The sequence below is a fragment of the Macaca fascicularis genome, chromosome 13 (genome assembly GCF_037993035.2).
Source record: "Macaca fascicularis isolate 582-1 chromosome 13, T2T-MFA8v1.1".
In the NCBI taxonomy this organism is placed as follows: domain Eukaryota; kingdom Metazoa; phylum Chordata; class Mammalia; order Primates; family Cercopithecidae; genus Macaca; species Macaca fascicularis.
This window is the reverse complement of record NC_088387.1, coordinates 3,128,652-3,147,005: the sequence shown is the minus strand read 5'-3', so window position 1 is coordinate 3,147,005 and position 18,354 is coordinate 3,128,652. Positions and strand designations below refer to the sequence as shown.

Here is an 18,354-nt window from a genome sequence, read left to right as displayed (position 1 = left end):
TTAGTTACAGGACCCTTTGGATATTCTAGGAAAGCTGTCAATCTCTACTTCGGAAAATGCCCATAGAAGATATAATTTTGTTTGTAATTTCTGGAATTTTATGGAAGCCCAGAACTTATCTAGGGTTTCATATTCAGAACTTCTGTTTCTTAGATGAAGAAAAACAGCTTCTTGCTAGAAATTCTGTTTTTCAGTGTTCAGGCTGATTAATTAGGGAACAGCACTTAGAACAGCTAAGCCATCGTAAGGCTGAAGAGGAAGGACAGTGCTGCCGGTGGCTGCTGACCCCAGGGGAGTGGCTGGGATTCTCACACCCAGAACAGAAAACGGCCGGCCCACTACCCAGCACCACATCTGTATCCTCCCACCACATTCGCCAAGGCAGGCTGCGGCAAACAGACCCAGAGACTGCAAACGGGCGCAAGGCGACTTCAGGAACGAGGGGTTGCCGAATCATTTAAGAAAATTAGTACCATGGATGACTTAATACTAAAGAAAATTGAGTTTGCAGAACAAACAGAACGAATATGATTTAAAAATAAAACATCAACATATTTCTAGAAATGAGGGACGACAACTTGCCCATAATACAATAACTGACCATTATCAAAGGATCCATTAGAAATCTTTGTACTTATGATTTCAATGATTATATTTAAAAATCCCATATCGAGGGACCGATACGGAATTTTAGCTAGACATAGCTAAAGATCAAATTAGTGATCAGAAAGACCGAGCTCTGTATTTCTTCTAGAATGCAGCATAAACGCATAAAGAATGGAAGTAGACAGAAGTTTTAATGGTCATCTGGTAGTAATTTCAGAAGGAGTGAACAAAGAGAGTGAAAAGAGGGAATTACCAGCTTATAGGAGTGAATTTCTTTGAGTTGAAGAAACATTCAGGTCTTCAGGTTGAAGGGCCCATTTAGGGCAGAGCAAGAGAGCTGAGAAAAGACTTTTACTGGGTTATCTAGTGAAATGGCACTACTGCTTGGTGGTGGATAACAGATAATTCTTGGAGTATTTGCTGCAATAAAAGTCCACGAGCAATTGCTATGGGCCAGGCACCTTGCCAGATACTTTGGTACACAAAATTAGATGTGGTTCTGAGTCTTGTGGAGTTTCAGCCCAGTAAAGAAGACACGAATTAGTCACGTAGTCAATTATACAAACAACTGTATAATTACAACTGTAATTACCAGTGTAAAGGATGCTTTGAGAATGTGTAAGAAGGACTTTTGGCCTAATTAGGGAGTTAAAGGAACTCTGAGAAATTGCGTTTGGCCTGAGGCTGATAGAATCTGTCATTTACTGGTGAAGATGGGTGCGTTGGTGTCCTATTGCTGCTGTAACAAATGGACACAAAATCACTGTGTTTAAACCACAACACAGATTTTTCATCTTACAGTTTGGGAAGGCAGAGGTCCTAGAACCAGATTGTCAAGAGGGGTGTGTGCCTTCTGGAATCTCTAGGGAAGGATCCTTTTTATTTATTTATTTATTTTTTGCCTTTTCCACATTACTTTGTGGCCTCTTCCTTCATCTTCAAAGTACAGTATCTTCAAATCTCTCTGACCATGACCCTCTTGATTCTGTTGTTCCATCTCCTTCTTTTGCTGTGACCCTCCCTCCTTCCTTTCATAAAGACCCTTGTGTTTATATTGGGCCCACCAGGTAATCCAGAATAATTACCCCATCTCAAGAACTTTCATCACATCTGCAAAGTCTGTTTTGCCATGTAAGGTAACATATTCACAGGCTCCAGGAATTATGGCATGGATATCTTTGGGATACTGTTATTCTCTCCATCACAATGGAAAAGAATATTCCGGAAGATGGAAAGAGCACTACAAAAGTCCCGTTATGGAAGGGAGTGTGGAATGTTCTAGAGAATGAAAGAAGGTCGCTGTAGTTTAAGTGTAGAGTGAGGAGGTGTGTGGAACAAGATGAGGCTAGAGATGTAAGTTGAGGCCAGACCATGTAGGGCCTCCTAGACCATTTATGGGATTTTGGTTTCTATCCTAAGAGCAGTAGGAAGCCATTGAAGGGTTTTCAACAGTACTTATTAATAATGACTTGGTAAGATTTAAATTTTACAGAGATCAGATTTGCTGGAATGGGAAGGATGATTGAGGATGTGGGAAGAAGAATAAATATGAAGAACCAGATAGGCTGTTTCAGTAATCCACTGGAGAGAGGGTCAACTTGGACAAGGTAGCAGTGGTAGTAGTAGAGATGGGAAGTAGAAGACGGACCTAGAGTTGTTTGGAACATATGGGAATGTATCAGGGAAGACATAGTGTTCTGGATTTGTGGACTGAGGTAGAGGAGTGGTCAGGAATGAGCCCAGGGTTTCTGGATTGAGTGGCTGGATGCGTGGCGGGCCATTCAGTGAGATAGAGGACAGTAGACACTGTTTTGCATCACTGGTTTGCAAGAGAAATTTATAAATTAAATTTGGATATGATAATTTGGAGGTGATTTTGAGATATCACAGTGGAGATGTTGGAGTAGGCAGTTGGATATTTAGATCTGGGACTCAAAGGAGAGATCTGAGTTAGATTTAATTTTATGAGTCATTGTTTGGGAGTAAGTGATTGAAGACACAGAAATGGATGAGATCTCCTAGGGCCTAGGACTCAGACTTGAAGGTTTTCCACCAGTTAATTTCCAGGGAAAGAGGAAGATGAACACAAGGAAGACAGAGGCAGAGAAAGGGCAATGAGGCAGTAGAAGAAAAAAAAAAATATTGTCATGATATATAAGGAAAGAAATGAGGAATAAATGACTAAAGTCAAACCATAAGGAAACATGATAGGCTAAAAATATTTGGCTAGCAATGAACATTTTTAAGGGGACATAATTTAGTTATAACTGAAGGTAGATTGAGTTACTGAAGATTGAGAATGCCAAGATTTTTCCTAATTCTTTTTTTACTTTAAAAGAAATACAAATTAGAATTGGAAAACTTCCCAGGAAAGTGGAAGCAAATGAAATAATCAGAGTTGATAGTTCTGTCAAATTATAAATACCATGAGGTAGGGGGCTTACCTATCTCATGGCTGTATTTCAGACTGTCTAGTACACAATAGATGTATTATATATGCACGGTTACTACTTGAATTGGAAATACTAGGTGGTTAATCAATGGAACTCTTGCACTCAGAATTAAAACAAAATCAGTGATCCCAGTACCTAGCCAAACCCGTTGGCTCTATTTCTGTTTGGTTTCCTTGGTCCATATTGCTCCTCCCTAAAAGGATGATATGACCATATTCTTCTTCTTTGCTGACATATTTCTTCTGAACTCTAACTCAGTAGAATACTTACATTTTCTGGTTTGTAAATGGTAGAAGAACATGGTATCAGATAGGACAGGCTGGGTTATGTTGTGGTAACTAACAACACCAGAGTCTCAGTGATTGAGATAACACATGTGTATTTTTTTTTTTTTTTTTTGCTCATAGTACATGTCCACCAAGGTTGACCAGTCATGCAGGGATCCAGGCTGACAGAGCAGTTGCCATCTTGAATGTTTCTGGCTGCTCTGCCAAAAAGAACAGGCAACTCAAGGATTTCACACTGCAGTTATCAGTGCTCAGCCCACAGATTACACATGCCGATGACTCATGGGCTATTAATAATTATATCCCTTTGGCCCCACAGTCCCCAACCATAAGGGGACTAAGAAGTGAAGCCCTTCCATGGGCTCAGAAGGCCAAGGAAACTACCGTTTTTTGGTGGTAATTTTACAAATTACCATAAGCGCGGTTACTCTAATTTTGTAGGTTGGGCTGAAATTAAAAGTTTCATTTTTAGTGCTTTTGAAGTCTTTGAATACCCTGGTTTAAGCTAAATAATTTAAATTTTAACTCTAAAATAGTGTATTAGGGATAAAATGGTTTATTCTCTAAACACGCTGTATTAGTCCATTTTCACGCTGCCAATAAAGACACACCTGAGACTGGGCCATTTACAAAAGAAAGAGGTTTAATTGGACTTAGAGTTCCACATGACTGGGGAAGCCTCACAATCATGGCCTAAGGCAAGGAGGAGCAAGTCACATCTTACATGGATGGCAGCAAGCAAAGAGAGAGCGAGCTTGTGCAAGGAAGCTTCTCTTTTTAAAACCATCAGATCTCGTGAGGCTTATTCACTGTCATGAGAACAGCACAGGAAAGACTTGCCCCCGTGATTCAATTACCTCTCATCGGGTCCCTCCCACAACACACAGGAATTCAAGATGAGATTTGGGTGGGGACACAGCCAAACCATATCATTCCGCCCCTGGCCCCTCCCAAATCTCACATCCTCACATTTCAAAACCAATCATGCCTTCCCAACCGTTCCCTGAAGTCTTAACTCATTTCAACATTAACTCAAAAGTCCACAGTCCAATGCCTCATCTGAGATGAGGCAAGTCCATTCCACCTATGAGCCTGTAAAATCAAAAGCAAGCCAGTTACTTCCTAGATACAATGGGGTCCCAGCATTGGGTAAATACAGCCATTCCAAATGGGAAAAATTGGCCAAAACAAAGGGGCTATAGGCCCTATGCAAGTCCAAAATCCAGCAGGGCAGTCAAATCTTTAAACTCCAAAATGATTTCCTTTGACTCCATGTCTCACATCCAGGTCACACTGATGCAAGAGATGGGTTCCCTTGGTCTTGGGCAGCTCTGCCCCTGTGGCTCTGCGGGTTACAGCCTCCTTCCCGGCTGCTTTCATGGGCTTGTGTTGAGTGCAGCTTTTCCAGGCACGTGGTGAAAGCCATGGGTGGATCTACCATTCTGGGGTCTGGAGGACAGTGGTCCTCTTCTCACAGCTACACTAGGTGGTGCCCCAATAGGGACTCTGTCAGGGGGTCTCTGACCCCACATGTCCCTTCTGCACTGCACTAGCAGAGGTTCTCCATGAGAGCACCACCCCTACAGCAAACTTTTGCCTGAGCATCCAGGCGTATCCATTCATCCTCTGGAATCTAGGTGGAAGTTCCCAATTCTTGACTTGCACCTGCAGGCTCAACACCACACGGAAGCTGCCAAGGCTTGGGACTTGCACCCTCTGAAGCCACAGCCTGAGCAGTACCTTGGCCCCTTTTAGTCAAGGCTGGAGTGGCTGGGACACAGGTCACCAAGTCCCTAGACTGCACACAGCAGAGGGACCCTGGGCCCGGCCCAGGAAACCATGTTTCCCTCCTAAATCTCTGGGCCTGTGATGGGAGGGGTTGCCACAAAGGTCTCTGACATGCCTTGGAGACATTTTCCCCATTGAGCTTAACCATTCAGCTCCTCATTACTTATGCAAATTTCTGCAACTGGCTTGAATTTCACCTCAGAAAATGAGATTTTTCTTTTCTATCACATTGTCAGGCTGCAAATTTTCCAAACTTTTATGCTCTTTCCCTTTTAAAACTGAATGCTGGCCAGGCGTGGTGGCTCATGCCTATAATCCCAGCACTTTGGGAGGCCAAGGCGGGTGGATCACGAGGTCAGGAGTTCGAGACCAGTGTAACCAATGTGGTGAAACCCTGTCTCTACTAAAAATACAAAACAGCACAGGAAATCTGGCCATGGTGGCGGGCACCTGTAATCCCAGCTACTTGGGAGGCTGAGGCAGGAGAATTGTTTGAAGCTGGGAGGTGGAGATTGCAGTTAGCCGAGATCATGCCATTGCACTCCAGCCTGTGCCACAAGAGTGAAACTCTGTCTCAAAGCAACAACAACAACAACCAAAAACAAACAAACAAACAAAAAACAAAAAAACTGAATGCCTTTAACAGCACCCAAATTACCTCTTGAATGCTTTGCTGCTTAGAAGTTTCTTCCACCAGATACCATAAATCATCTCTCTCAAGTTCAAAGTTCCACAAATCTCTAGGGCAGGGGCAAAATGCTGCCAGTCTCTTTGCTAAAACATAACAAGAGTCACCTTTACTCCAGTTCCCAACAAGTTCCTCATCTCCATCTGAGACTACCTCAGCCTAGATTTCATTGTCCATATCATTATCAGCATTTTGGTCAAAGCCATTCAACATGTCTCTAGGGAGCTCCAGACTTTCCTATATTTTCCTGCCTTCTGAGCCCTCCAAACTGTTCGGCCTCTGCCTGTTACCCAGTTCCAAAGTCGCTTCCACATTTTCGGGTATCTTTTCAGCAGCGCCCCACTCTACTGGTACCAGTTTACTGTATTAGTCTATTTTCATGCTGCTGATAAAGACATACCTGAGACTGGGCAATTTACAAAAGAGATTTAATTGAACTTACATTTCCAAGTGGCTGGGGAAGCCTCACAATCATGGCAGAAGGCAAGGAGGAGCAAGTCACATCTTACATGGATGGCAGCAGGCAAAGAGAGAGCAACCTTGTGCAGGGGAACTCCTCTTTTTAAAACCATCAGATCTCGTAAGACTTATTCACTATCACGAGAACAGTATGGGAAAGATTTGCCCCCATGATTCCATTAACTCCCACCAGGTCCTTCCCACAATACGTAGGAATTCAAGATGAGATTTGGGTAGGGACACAGCCAAACCATATCACGTACCATCTAAACTTCAGCAAAGCAAAGCAGAAACCAGAAATCCCCAAGAGTGTGGTAGGGATAGAGAATTTGCGTTGTGACTTTATGCCATTTTTGTTTGCACACTGTGGATCACCATGGGTTTTGCTTTCATCATAAGTGCAGTCTTTGCACTCCATATGAGTTAGCATTTTCTAAGAATGCTCCTCATCCTAGTTGTTACGCTTGTAATTTTTTTTTGTTTTTTTGAGACAGGGTCTCGCTCTGTTGCCCGGGCTGGAGTACAGTGGTGTGATCACAGCTCACTGCAGCCTCCACCTCCCAGGCTTAAGTGATCCTCCCACCTCAGCCTCCCAAGTAGCTAGGACTACAGGCATGCTCCACTATGCCCAGCTAAGTTTTTTATTTTTTTTAGAGACAGGGTCTTGCCACGTTGCTCAGGCTGGTCTCGAACTCCTGGGCTCAAGTGATCCTCCTGCCTCAGCCTCCTGAAGTGCCGGGATTAAAGGCATCAGCCACCACACCCGGCCTTAAATTCTGAGGTAGATTATTCTGTGTAATTTTGCTTCCATTGTAACTCATCCTGTCTTTTGGCATCTCAGAGTAACTTGGTCAGAACAGAAATCTGGATTGGGGGCCCTCTCCTCAAGTATGTTGTTCTGAGTGAAAGTTGCCCCGTCCACTTACTCAAGTCATCCTTGATTCCTCCCCTTCTCTTGTCTGCCAGCTGAAGCCCCATTGGTGAGGGTCTCCATCATCCACTCATCTCCACCTCTTCAAACACCCTACAGCCTCGTTTAAACCACCATCTTTCTTTAGTTAATACAGTAACTTCCTAACTGATCTCCCAAAGTGCTTTTACTTTTTGTGAAATTTGATAATCTCTTAAAATTACAAATTGGATAATGTCACTCCCCTGCTTACAACCTTACAATGGCTTTCTCTTGCACTCAGCATTAAAACAAACTTTGTTATATGCAATGTGACCCCCGGCTGATTTTCTCAATCTGGGCTTATTCTGCTTTCGATCCAACCTGCTCTTGGTATTTCTTGACTATGTCAAAATCATTCTGTCTTCAGGGCCTTGTTGCTTCCTCTTCTGCAGTGTTCTTCATCAGCTCTTTCTCATGGTTACCAGCTCAACTGGTATCAGAGAGGCCTTCCGTGACCACATGACCTATAGGGGTACCCCCTCCCCATTCATCACTTTGACAGTATCAACCTATATATATCATCCTGTAAGACACATATATTTTAAATCTTTTTCCCCTTTCTAGAATGTGCGTTCCATAAGGGCAGGGACCTTATCTATGTTATTTACCATTGTATGCCTGACACCTAGAATAATGCCTTGCAGTAAACATGTGCAAAACAAATAGAGCAAATATCTTTTTTTGGAGGTGGGGGACGGAGTCTTGTAGAGCAAATATCTTTTTGAGTGCTTGAAAACTCTTCTTACCTAAAATGGAATAGAGGAATGTGGCATGAGACCTTGGGGCAGTCCCTTAAACCTTTCACATCTTAGTATTCTTACCTCAAGAATCGTGGTGGTAGATCCATGGTCTTTATGCTTCCTTCTGGCATTAGAATTCTTTTGTTTTTGAGATGGAGTCTCACTGTGTCGCCCAGGCTGGAGTGCAGTGGCACGATCTTGGCTCACTGCAACCTCCACTTCCTGGATTCAAGCTATTCTCCTGCCTCAGCCTCCTGAATAGCTGAGACTACAGGTGCCCGCTACCATGCCTGGCTAATTTTTTGTATTTTCAGTAGAGACAGGGTTTCACCATGTTAGCCAGGATGGTCTCGATCTCCTGACCTCGTGATCCGCCCGCTTCGGCCTTCCAAAGTGCTGAGATTACAGGCGTGAGCCACTGCACCCAGCCGCTGGCATTAGAATTCTGTGAATTATAAGTATTTTTTAGTATCTCCAAAAACTTGTTGCATGATTAAGACTAAGTTGTTTTTAACATATTCAAAATACTTCTCTATTGATACATACTTAGTATACTAAGACTTTAAGGCATAATTTTAAAAAACTTACTTTGAAATACCTCTATAATGCAATATGTTCCTAAAAAATCACTGTGGTATGAAAATGGTGCAAAAAAATGAGAGCAAGGGGGTTAGGATCACAACACTCAAAAAACTTTGTCAGTTACACATAAAAAAGGATAAGAACCTAATAATAATGGTGGCACATTTTTTCACAGGTTAAATGATTGAGAAATACATAGATGTGGCACTCTATCTTGAAAAAGCCCTGAGATTTGCTTGTTAAAGTGGGTTGCTGAAGGTTGCAGCTTTTAAGTTATTGTGAAGGGCTGTGAGGTAGGTTATTTGAAATCTGATGGAAGGTTGCAACACCCAGTGTAGATGGGTGTGGTTGATAGCTGTGGTGAACTGAGACCGCTGGTAGGTATTTTGATGTGTGTGCATTTTGTATGCAGTATTTCTGCACAGTTCGGTTCAATTTTCTGAACTCAGATCAGCTGGGTACAATTTTCTGTTGCTGACCTGGTGTTTGTTTCAGAAGACAAATTGCACGTAAGCTAATGTGAACTTTACGTGTTATGCCCCAATTTTTCCCTAATATGTTAATCATGTAGAAACAAATTTGTGTTGAAAACAAGCATTACAGGAACATTGACTGTAATTTTAGACTTTAAAAATGTTGCACAAATAGTACACAAAATTTTTTCTTTTCTTTTCTTTTTTTTTTTTGAGATGGAATCTTGCTTTGTCACCCAGGCTGCAGTGCAAGAGCACAATCTCAGCTCACTGCATCCTCTGCCTCCCAGGTGATTCTTGTGCCTCCGCCTCCCAAGTAGCTGGGATTATAGGTGCACGCCCCCATGCCCAGATAATTTTTGTATTTTTAGTCGAGACTGGGTTTCACCATGTTGGCCAGGCTGGTCTGAAACTCCTGAGCTCAAGTAGTCCACCACCTCTGCCTCCCAAAGTGCTGGGATTACAGGCATGAGCCACTGTGCCCGGTCACAAAGTTTTCATATGCCTTTACCCAGTGTCCCTACATGACCATTAGTACAGTGATCAAAAGCCAGGAAGTTAACGTCGATGCTACAGTGTTAACTAACCTTAGCTCTTATTCCAATTTTGTCATGTGTTTCATTGTTGTTATTTTTCTCTTCCAGGATCCAACTCAAGATCCCATATTTCACTTAGTTGTCATGGTTCCTAAGTCTTTTCCAATCGGGGACAGTTCATTACCCTGTCTTTCATGACCATAACACTTTAAAGAGTACTGTTATTTTGTGGAGCATTGCCCCAGTTTGGATTTCTCTGATGTTCTTTTGTGGTTAAGTTGAGGTTATGCATTGTTGGCAAGAACAACCACACAATTGATGTTGTGCTCTTCTTGGCATGTCTTATGCTTGAAGTCAATAGATAAGACGTTAATTTTTAAGATATGTTTAGTATTTTTAAGTTTTAGTTGTATAATACAGTTTGCTGTTTATACTTTACAGCCATTCATTTTTAGTGTGAGGTTTAATGTCTTTCATTTTTATCAGTTCCCTTTTTCTTATGGTTAAGCTATGTGAAAATGAATTACAGTCATTATAGGTATGCCCGCGTATTCTTTATTTTTCTTTCTGAAACTTAATATATTTTAATCCATCAATTATTCCTATCCATTTGAGAGGGTATAATACTTTTGAAATGGAAGTGTTTTTCTGTATTGTCCTTGTACAATTTTTTAATATAATTACGGTTTGTTTTTTTTTTCAGTTTCCATAGTCATGGGCATTCCCACAGTGAAAAGAGAAGTTAAATCTTACCTCATAGAAACTCTTCATTCCCTTATTGATAATCTGTATCCTGAAGAGAAGTTGGACTGTGTGATAGTAGTCTTCATAGGAGAGGTAATTATTTAATTGTTGTTATGTTTTTACCATATATAGCCTATAAGAGTTGAAACCCTAATTGAATATTTGAATATGCTTTTAAAAGCACTTTTAAAAAATGTGATGAGTAAAGCTTAGGTAATATATTCTATCTGACAGTTTAATGTAAATCTAACTTATATTTGCCTTTACTTCTCTCCTGCAGTTACAAACCAGGAATAGTAATCTTTGTTGTCAATAGAATGCTATACCCATAGATCTTTAAGAACGTGTCCCCTATGAGTGAGAACATGCGGTGTTTGGTTTTCTGTCCTTGTGATAGTTTGCTCAGAATGATGGTTTCCAGCTTCATCCATGTCCCTACAAAGGACATGAACTCATCGTTTTTTATGGCTGCATAGTGTTCCATGGTGTATATGTGCCACATTTTCTTAATCCAGTCTGTCATTGATGGACATTTGGGTTGGTTCTCACTCGTAGGTGGAAATTGAACAATGAGAACACTTGGACACAGGATGGGGAACATCACACACCGGGGCCTGTCGGTGGGTGAGGGGAAGGGGGGGGGAGGGATAGCATTAGGGGATATACCTAATGTAAATGATGAGTTAATGGGTGCAGCATACTAACATGGCACATGTATACATATGTAACAAACCTGCACGTTGTGCACACGTACCCTAGAACTTAAAGTATAATAAAAAAAAAAAGAAAAATATGTAAAAAAAAAAAAAAAAAAAAAAGACATGTCCCCGTTTCTAGCTCTAAGACTTAAATTTGGACATTTGCACTGATGATCTTTGGGAGTCCTGAAACCTGAAAAAGGTTTAGTCTCAGCTGGAGTTTCATCATCCTTTTATTCTCTCCATCCCTTCTCTGTACTCCTAAGAAATCGTGTGAATGAGAAATACCACACTTCTTGTATTTTAGTATCCTCAAAAGATTTAGAGAAAGAATAAATCTCGAAAAAGTTATTTTTAAATCATGAGGAAGAAGACCCTAGAGTAAATATTTTCTTAATTATTGTGTAGAGTTTCAGAATGGGAAAGGATTTAGGACATAGTATAGTTCTGGCCCACTAATTCGTAACTTTTTAGAGTTCCCCATGTCTTTTTAGATGAAAATGGTCTTGATGATTTCCTTATTAGAGAAGTAAACAAATGCATGCTGTTCAAAACAATTACATAAATGTATAATGAAAAATTACCTGTTACTCCTCTATATAAATATAGCTATTTCAAAATATATGTTAAGGGTTTTTTTCCTGTGGCTTGTACAGCTATATATGAATGGAACCATTCTATATATATTTTAATGTAGTGGACATTTTTCCATGCTAACAAGAATAAATATCACAACATCATTCTTTGTGGCTATAAAATATTTCATTATGTGGTTTTAGCACAATTTATTTAATGTGTGATTGATAGACATTTAGGCTGTTTCCTAACTGATACAGGTTGTCTCTTGTTCAAAAACACCTGAATTCTTTGTAATTGTTGCAAAACGGAACAGGAAATCATATGTATGCGGAGGTGATGGCTAAATGAAGCGGTTAGAAAGAGACAGAAGGAGTTTTTGAGGTGGGTTTCAGGCAGAATATTGCCTAAACCAGAACAACCAAATGATGCTGGTGGTAACCATGAAGAGGACTTTGTATTGAATGAATATATATGTATATATTTTGTGACAGGATCTCACTCTGTCACCCAGGCTGGAGTGCAGTGGTGCAGGTTTGGCTCATTGCAGCCTCGACCTCCCAGGCTCAAGCAATCCTCCTATATCAGCCTCCCGAGTAGCTGGGACTACAGGTGTGCACCACCATGCCCAGCTAATTTTTTGTATTTTGTGTGTGTGTGTGTGTGTGTGTGTGTGTGTGTGTGTGTGTATGTTTGTCAAGACGGGATTTCACTATGTTGCCCAGGTTGTCTCCTGAGCTCAAGTGATTCTCCTACTGCAGCCTCCCAAAGTTCTGGGATTACAGGTGTGCACCACCACACCCAGCCTAAGATATTTTTTTATATTACCTTGTTTATTCACATTGTTTCAGCAATTTGCACAGCAGCATTCCAAATACCTTACATAAAAACTATAGGATTTGAATTTAGATTCTATAAGGAAATAACAAATTCATGAAGTTGGACGAGCACCTACTGTTCAACTTTGAAAAATTGAGTTTCTAGAATTTTCAGGTTCATGGAGTATTTAGTATACAGTATGAAAACAATGTTGGTTTTTTTTTTTAATTCAGTGTTCTTTTTTTTTTAATTATTATACTTTAAGTTCTAGGGTACATGCGCACAACGTGCAGGTTTGTTACATATGTATACTTGTGCCATGTTGGTGTGCTGCACCCATCAACTCGTCAGCACCCATCAACTTGTCATTTACATCAGGTATAACTCCCAGTGCCATCCCTCCCCCTCCCCTCTCCCCATAATAGGCCCTGGTGTCTGATGTTCCCCTTCCCGAGTCCAAGCACTCATTGTTCAGTTCCCACCTATGAGTGAGAACATGCAGTGTTTGGCTTTCTGTTCTTGCGATAGTTTGCTGAGAATGATGGCTTCCAGCTTCATCCATGTCCCTACAAAGGACACAAACTCATCCTTTTTTATGGCTGCGTAGTATTCCATGGTGTATATGTGCCACATTTTCTTAATCCAGTCTGTCACTGATGGACACTTGGGTTGATTCCAAGTCTTTGCTATTGTGAATAGTGCCGCAATGAATATATGTGTGCATGTGTCTTTATAGCAGCATGATTTAAAATACTTTCGGTATATACCCAGTAATGGGATGGCTGGGTCATATGGTACTTCTAGTTCTAGATCCTTGAGGAATTGCCATACTGTTTTCCATAATGGTTGAACTAGTTTACAATCCCACCAACAGTGTAAAAGTGTTCCTGTTTCTCCACATCTTCTCCAGCACCTGTTATTTCCTGACTTTTTAATGATTGCCATTCTAACTGGTGTGAGATGCTATCTCATTGTGGTTTTGATTTGCATTTCTCTGATGGCCAGTGATGATGAGCATTTTTTCATGTGTCTGTTGGCTGTATGCATGTCTTCTTTTGAGAAATGTCTGTTCATATCCTTTGCCCACTTTTTGATGGGGTGTTTGTTTTTTTCTTGTAAATTTATTTGAGTTCTTTGTAGGTTCTGGATATTAGTCCTTTGTCAGATGAGTAGATTGCAAAAATTTTCTCCCATTCTGTAGGTTGCCTGTTCACTCTGATGGTAGTTTCTTTTGCTGTGCAGAAGCTCTTTAGTTTAATTAGATCCCATTTGTCAATTTTGGCTTTTGTTGCTGTTGCTTTTGGTGTTTTAGACATGAAGTCCTTACCCATGCCTATGTCCTGAATGGTATTACCTAGGTTTTCTTCTGGGGTTTTTATGGTATTACGTCTAACATTTAAGTCTCTAATCCATCTTGAATTAATTTTCGTATAAGGAGTAAGGAAAGGATCCAGTTTCAGCTTTCTACTTATGGCTAGCCAATTTTCCCAGCACCATTTATTAAATAGGGAATCCTTTCCCCATTTCTTGTTTTTCTCAGGTTTGTCAAAGATCAGATGGCTGTAGATGTGTGGTATTATTTCTGAGGATTCTGTTCTGTTCCACTGGTCTATATCTCAGTACCATGCTGTTTTGGTTACTGTAGCCTTGTAGTATAGTTTGAAGTCAGGTAGTGTGATGCCTCCAGCTTTGTTCTTTTGACTTAGGATTGTCTTGGCAATGCGGGCTCTTTTTTGGTTCCATATGAACCTTAAAGCAGTTTTTTCCAATTCTGTGAAGAAACTCATCGTTAGCTTGATGGGGATGGCACTGAATCTATAAATTACCTTGGACAGTATGGCCATTTTCACGATATTGATTCTTCCTATCCATGAGCATGGTCTGTTCTTCCATTTGTTTGTGTCCTCTTTTATTTCACTGAGCGGTGGTTTGTCGTTCTCCTTGAAGAGGTCCCTTACATCCCTTGTAAGTTGTATTCCTAGGTATTTTATTATCTTTGAAGCAATTGTGAATGGAAGTTCATTCATGATTTGGCTCTCTGTTTGTCTGTTACTGGTGTATAAGAATGCTTGTGATTTTTGCATGTTAATTTTGTATCCTGAGACTTTGCTAAAGTTTCTTATCAGCTTAAGGAGATTTTGGGCTGAGATGATGGGGTTTTCTAAATATACAATCCTGTCATCTGCAAACAGGGACAATGTGACTTCTTCTTTTCCTAACTGAATACCCTTTATTTCTTTCTCTTGCCTGATTGCCCTAGCCAGAACTTCCAACACTATGTTGAATAGGAGTGGTGAAAGAGGGCATCCCTGTCTTGTGCCAGTTTTCAAAGGGAATGCTTCCAGTTTTACCCGTTCAGTATGATATTGGCTGTAGGTTTGTCATAAATAGCTCTTATTATTTTGAGATACGTTCCATCAATACCTAGTTATTTAGAGTTTTTAGCATGAAGGGCTGTTGAGTTTTGTCAAAGTCCTTTTCTCCATCTCTTGAGATAATCATGTGGTTTTTGTCTTTGGTTCTGTTTATATGCTGGATTAAGTTTATTGATTTGCGTATGTTGAAACAGCCTTGCATCCCAGGGATAAATTCCACTTGATCATGGTGGATAAGCTTTTTGATGTGCTGCTGGATCTGGTTTGCCAGTATTTTATTGAGGATTTTTGCATCGATGTTCATCAGGGATATTGGTCTAAAAGTTCTCTTTTTTTGTTGTGTCTCTGCCAGGCTTTGGTATCAGGATGATGTTGGCCTCATAAAATGAGTTAGGGAGGATTCCCTCTTTTTCAATTGATTGGAATAGTTTCAGAAGGAATGGTACCAGCTCCTCCTTGTAGCTCTGGTAGAATTCAGCTGTGAATCCATCTGGTCCTGGACTTTTTTTGGTTGGTAGGCTGTTAATTATTACCTCAATTTCAGAGCCTGCTATTGGTCTATTCACAGATTCAACTTCTTCCTGGTTTAGTCTTGGGAGAGAGTACGTGTCCAGGAAATTATCCATTTCTTCTAGATTTTCTAGTTTATTTGCATAGAGGTGTTTATAGTATTCTCTGATGGTAGTTTGTATTTCTGTGGGGTCGGTGGTGATATTCCCTTTATCATTTTTTATTGCGTCTATTTGATTCTTCTCTCTTTTCTTCTTTATTAGTCTTGCTAGCAGTCTATCCATTTTGTTGATCTTTTCAAAAAACCAGCTCCTGGATTCATTGATTTTTTGGAGGGTTTTTTGTGTCTCTATCTCCTTCAGTTCTGCTCTGATCTTAGTTATTTCTTGCCTTCTGCTAGCTTTTGAATGTGTTTGCTCTTGCTTCTCTAGTTCTTCTAATTGTGATGTTAGGGTGTCAATTTTAGATGTTTCCAGCTTTCTCTTGTGGGCATTTAGTGCTATAAATTTCCCTCTACACACTGCTTTAAATGTGTCCCAGAGATTCTGGTATGTTGTATCTTTGTTCTCATTGGTTTCAAAGAACATCTTTATTTCTGCCTTCATTTTGTTATGTACCCAGTAGTCATTCAGGAGCAGGTTGTTCAGTTTCCATGTAGTTGAGCGGTTTTGATTGAGTTTCTTAGTCCTGAGTTCTAGTTTGATTGCACTGTGGTCTGAGAGACAGTTTGTTATAATTTCTGTTCTTGTACATTTGCTGAGGAGTGCTTTACTTCCAATTATGTGGTCAATTTTGGAATAAGTGTGACGTGTTGCTGAGAAGAATGTATATTCTGTTGATTTGGGGTGGAGAGTTCTGTAGGTGTCTATTAGGTCCCTTTGGGGCAGTTTAGTTCAATTCCTGGATATCCTTGTTAACTTTCTGTCTCGTTGATCTGTCTAATGTTGACAGTGGGGTGTTGAAGTCTCCCATTATTATTGTATGGGAGTCTAAGTCTCTTTGTAAGTCTCTAAGGACTTGCTTTATGAATCTGGGTGCTCCTGTATTGGGTGCATATATATTTAGGATAGTTAGCTCTTTCTGTTGAATTGATCCCTTTACCATTATGTAATGGCCTTCTTTGTCTCTTTTGATCTTTGATGGTTTAAAGTCTGTTTTATCAGAGACTAGGATTGCAACCCCTGCTTTTTTTTTGTTCTCCATTTGCTTGGTAGATCTTCCTCCATGCATTTATTTTGAGCCTATGTATGTCTCTGCATGTGAGATGGGTCTTGACTCTTTATCCAATTTGCCAGTCTGTGTCTTTTAATTGGACCATTTAGTACATTTACATTTAAGGTTAATATTGTTATGTGTGAACTTCATCCTGCCATTATGATATTAGCTGGTTATTTTGCTCGTTAGTTGATGCAGTTTCTTCCTAGCCTCGATGGTCTTTACATTTTGGCATGTTTTTGCAATGGCTGGTATCGGTTGTTCCTTTCCATGTTTAGTGCTTCCTTCAGGGTCTCTTGTAGGGCAGGCCTGGTGGTGACAACATCTCTAAGCATTTGCTTGTCTGTAAAGGATTTTATTTCTCCTTCACTTATGAAACTTAGTTTGGCTGGATATGAAATTCTGGGTTGAAAATTCTTTTCTTTAAGAATGTTGAATATTGGCCCCCACTCTCTTCTGGCTTGTAGAGTTTCTGCCGAGAGATGTGCTGTTTTCTAATGGGCTTCCCTTTGTGGGTAACCCGACCTTTCTCTCTGGCTGCCCTTAAGATTTTTTCCTTCATTTCAACTTTGGAGAATCTGACATTTATGTGTCTTGGAGTTGCTCTTCTCAAGGAGTATCTTTGTGGCGTTCTCTGTATTTCCTGAATTTGAATGTTGGCCTGCTTTACTAGGTTGGGGAAGTTCTCCTGGATGATATCCTGAAGAGTGTTTTCCAACTTGGTTCCATTTCCCCCCTCACTTTCAGGCACCCCAATCAGATGTAGATTTGGTCTTTTCACATAATCCCATACTTCTTGAAGGCTTTATTCATTTCTTTTTCCTCTTTTTTCTTTAGACTTCTCTTCTCGCTTCATTTCATTCATTTGATCCTCAATCGCTGATACTCTTTCTTCCAGTTGATCAAGTCGGTTACTGAAGCTTGTGCATTTGTCACGTATTTCTCGTGTCATGGTTTTTATCTCTGTCAGTTCGTTTATGGCCTTCTCTGCATTGATTATTCTACTTATCCATTCTTCCATTCTTTTTTCAAGATTTTTAGTTTGCGCTGGGTACGTAATTCCTCCTTTAGCTCTGAGAAATTTGATGGACTGAAACCTTCTCTCAACTTGTGAAAGTCATTCTCCATCCAGCTTTGATCCGTTACTGGCGATGAGCTGCGTTCCTTTGGAGGGGGAGATGTGCTCTTATTTTTTGAATTTCCAGCTTTTCTGCCCTGCTTTTTCCCCATCTTTGTGGTTTTATCTGCCTATGGTCTTTGATGATGGTGACGAACTTATGGGGTTTTGGTGTGGGTGTCCTTCCTGTTTGTTAGTTTTCCTTCTAACAGTCAGGACCCTCAGCTGTAGGTCTGTTGGAGATTGCTTGAGGTCCACTCCAGACCCTGTTTGCCTGGGTATCAGCAGCAGAGGCTGCAGAAGATAGAATATTGCTGAACAGCGAGTGTACCTGTCTGATTCTTGCTTTGGAAGCTTCATCTCAGGGGTGTACCCCGCCGTGTGAGGTGTGGGGTGTTGGTCTGCACATAGTGGGGGATGTCTCCCAGTTAGGCTACTCAGGGGTCAGGGACCCACTTGAGCAGACAGTCTGTCCGTTCTCAGATCTCAACCTCCGTGTTGGGAGATCCACTGCTCTCTTCAAAGCTGTCAGACAGAGTCGTTTGCATCTGCAGAGGTTTCTGCTGCTTTTTGTTTAGCTGTGCCCTGTCCCCAGAGGTGGAGTCTACAGAGACAGGCAGGCCTCCTTGAGCTGCTGTGGGCTCCACCCAGTTGGAGCTTCCCAGCAGCCTTGTTTACCTACTTAAGCGTCAGCAATGGAGGGCGACCCTCTGCCAGCCTTGCTACAGACTGCTGT

General features: G+C 40.9%; 1 protein-coding gene across 5 annotated transcripts in view; it reads left to right on the top strand.

Annotated features, from left to right (window-relative positions):
• Positions 1–18,354, top strand: part of MGAT4A (alpha-1,3-mannosyl-glycoprotein 4-beta-N-acetylglucosaminyltransferase A) — a 129,010-nt gene that overhangs the window by 60,234 nt on the left and 50,422 nt on the right. For all 5 annotated transcript variants that reach the window (XM_045368782.3, XM_074011048.1, XM_005575053.5 and 2 more), the window contains one exon: positions 10,268–10,401. In XM_045368782.3, coding sequence (XP_045224717.1) covers positions 10,268–10,401 — 134 coding nt within the window. The remainder of the gene's footprint in view (positions 1–10,267; positions 10,402–18,354) is intronic.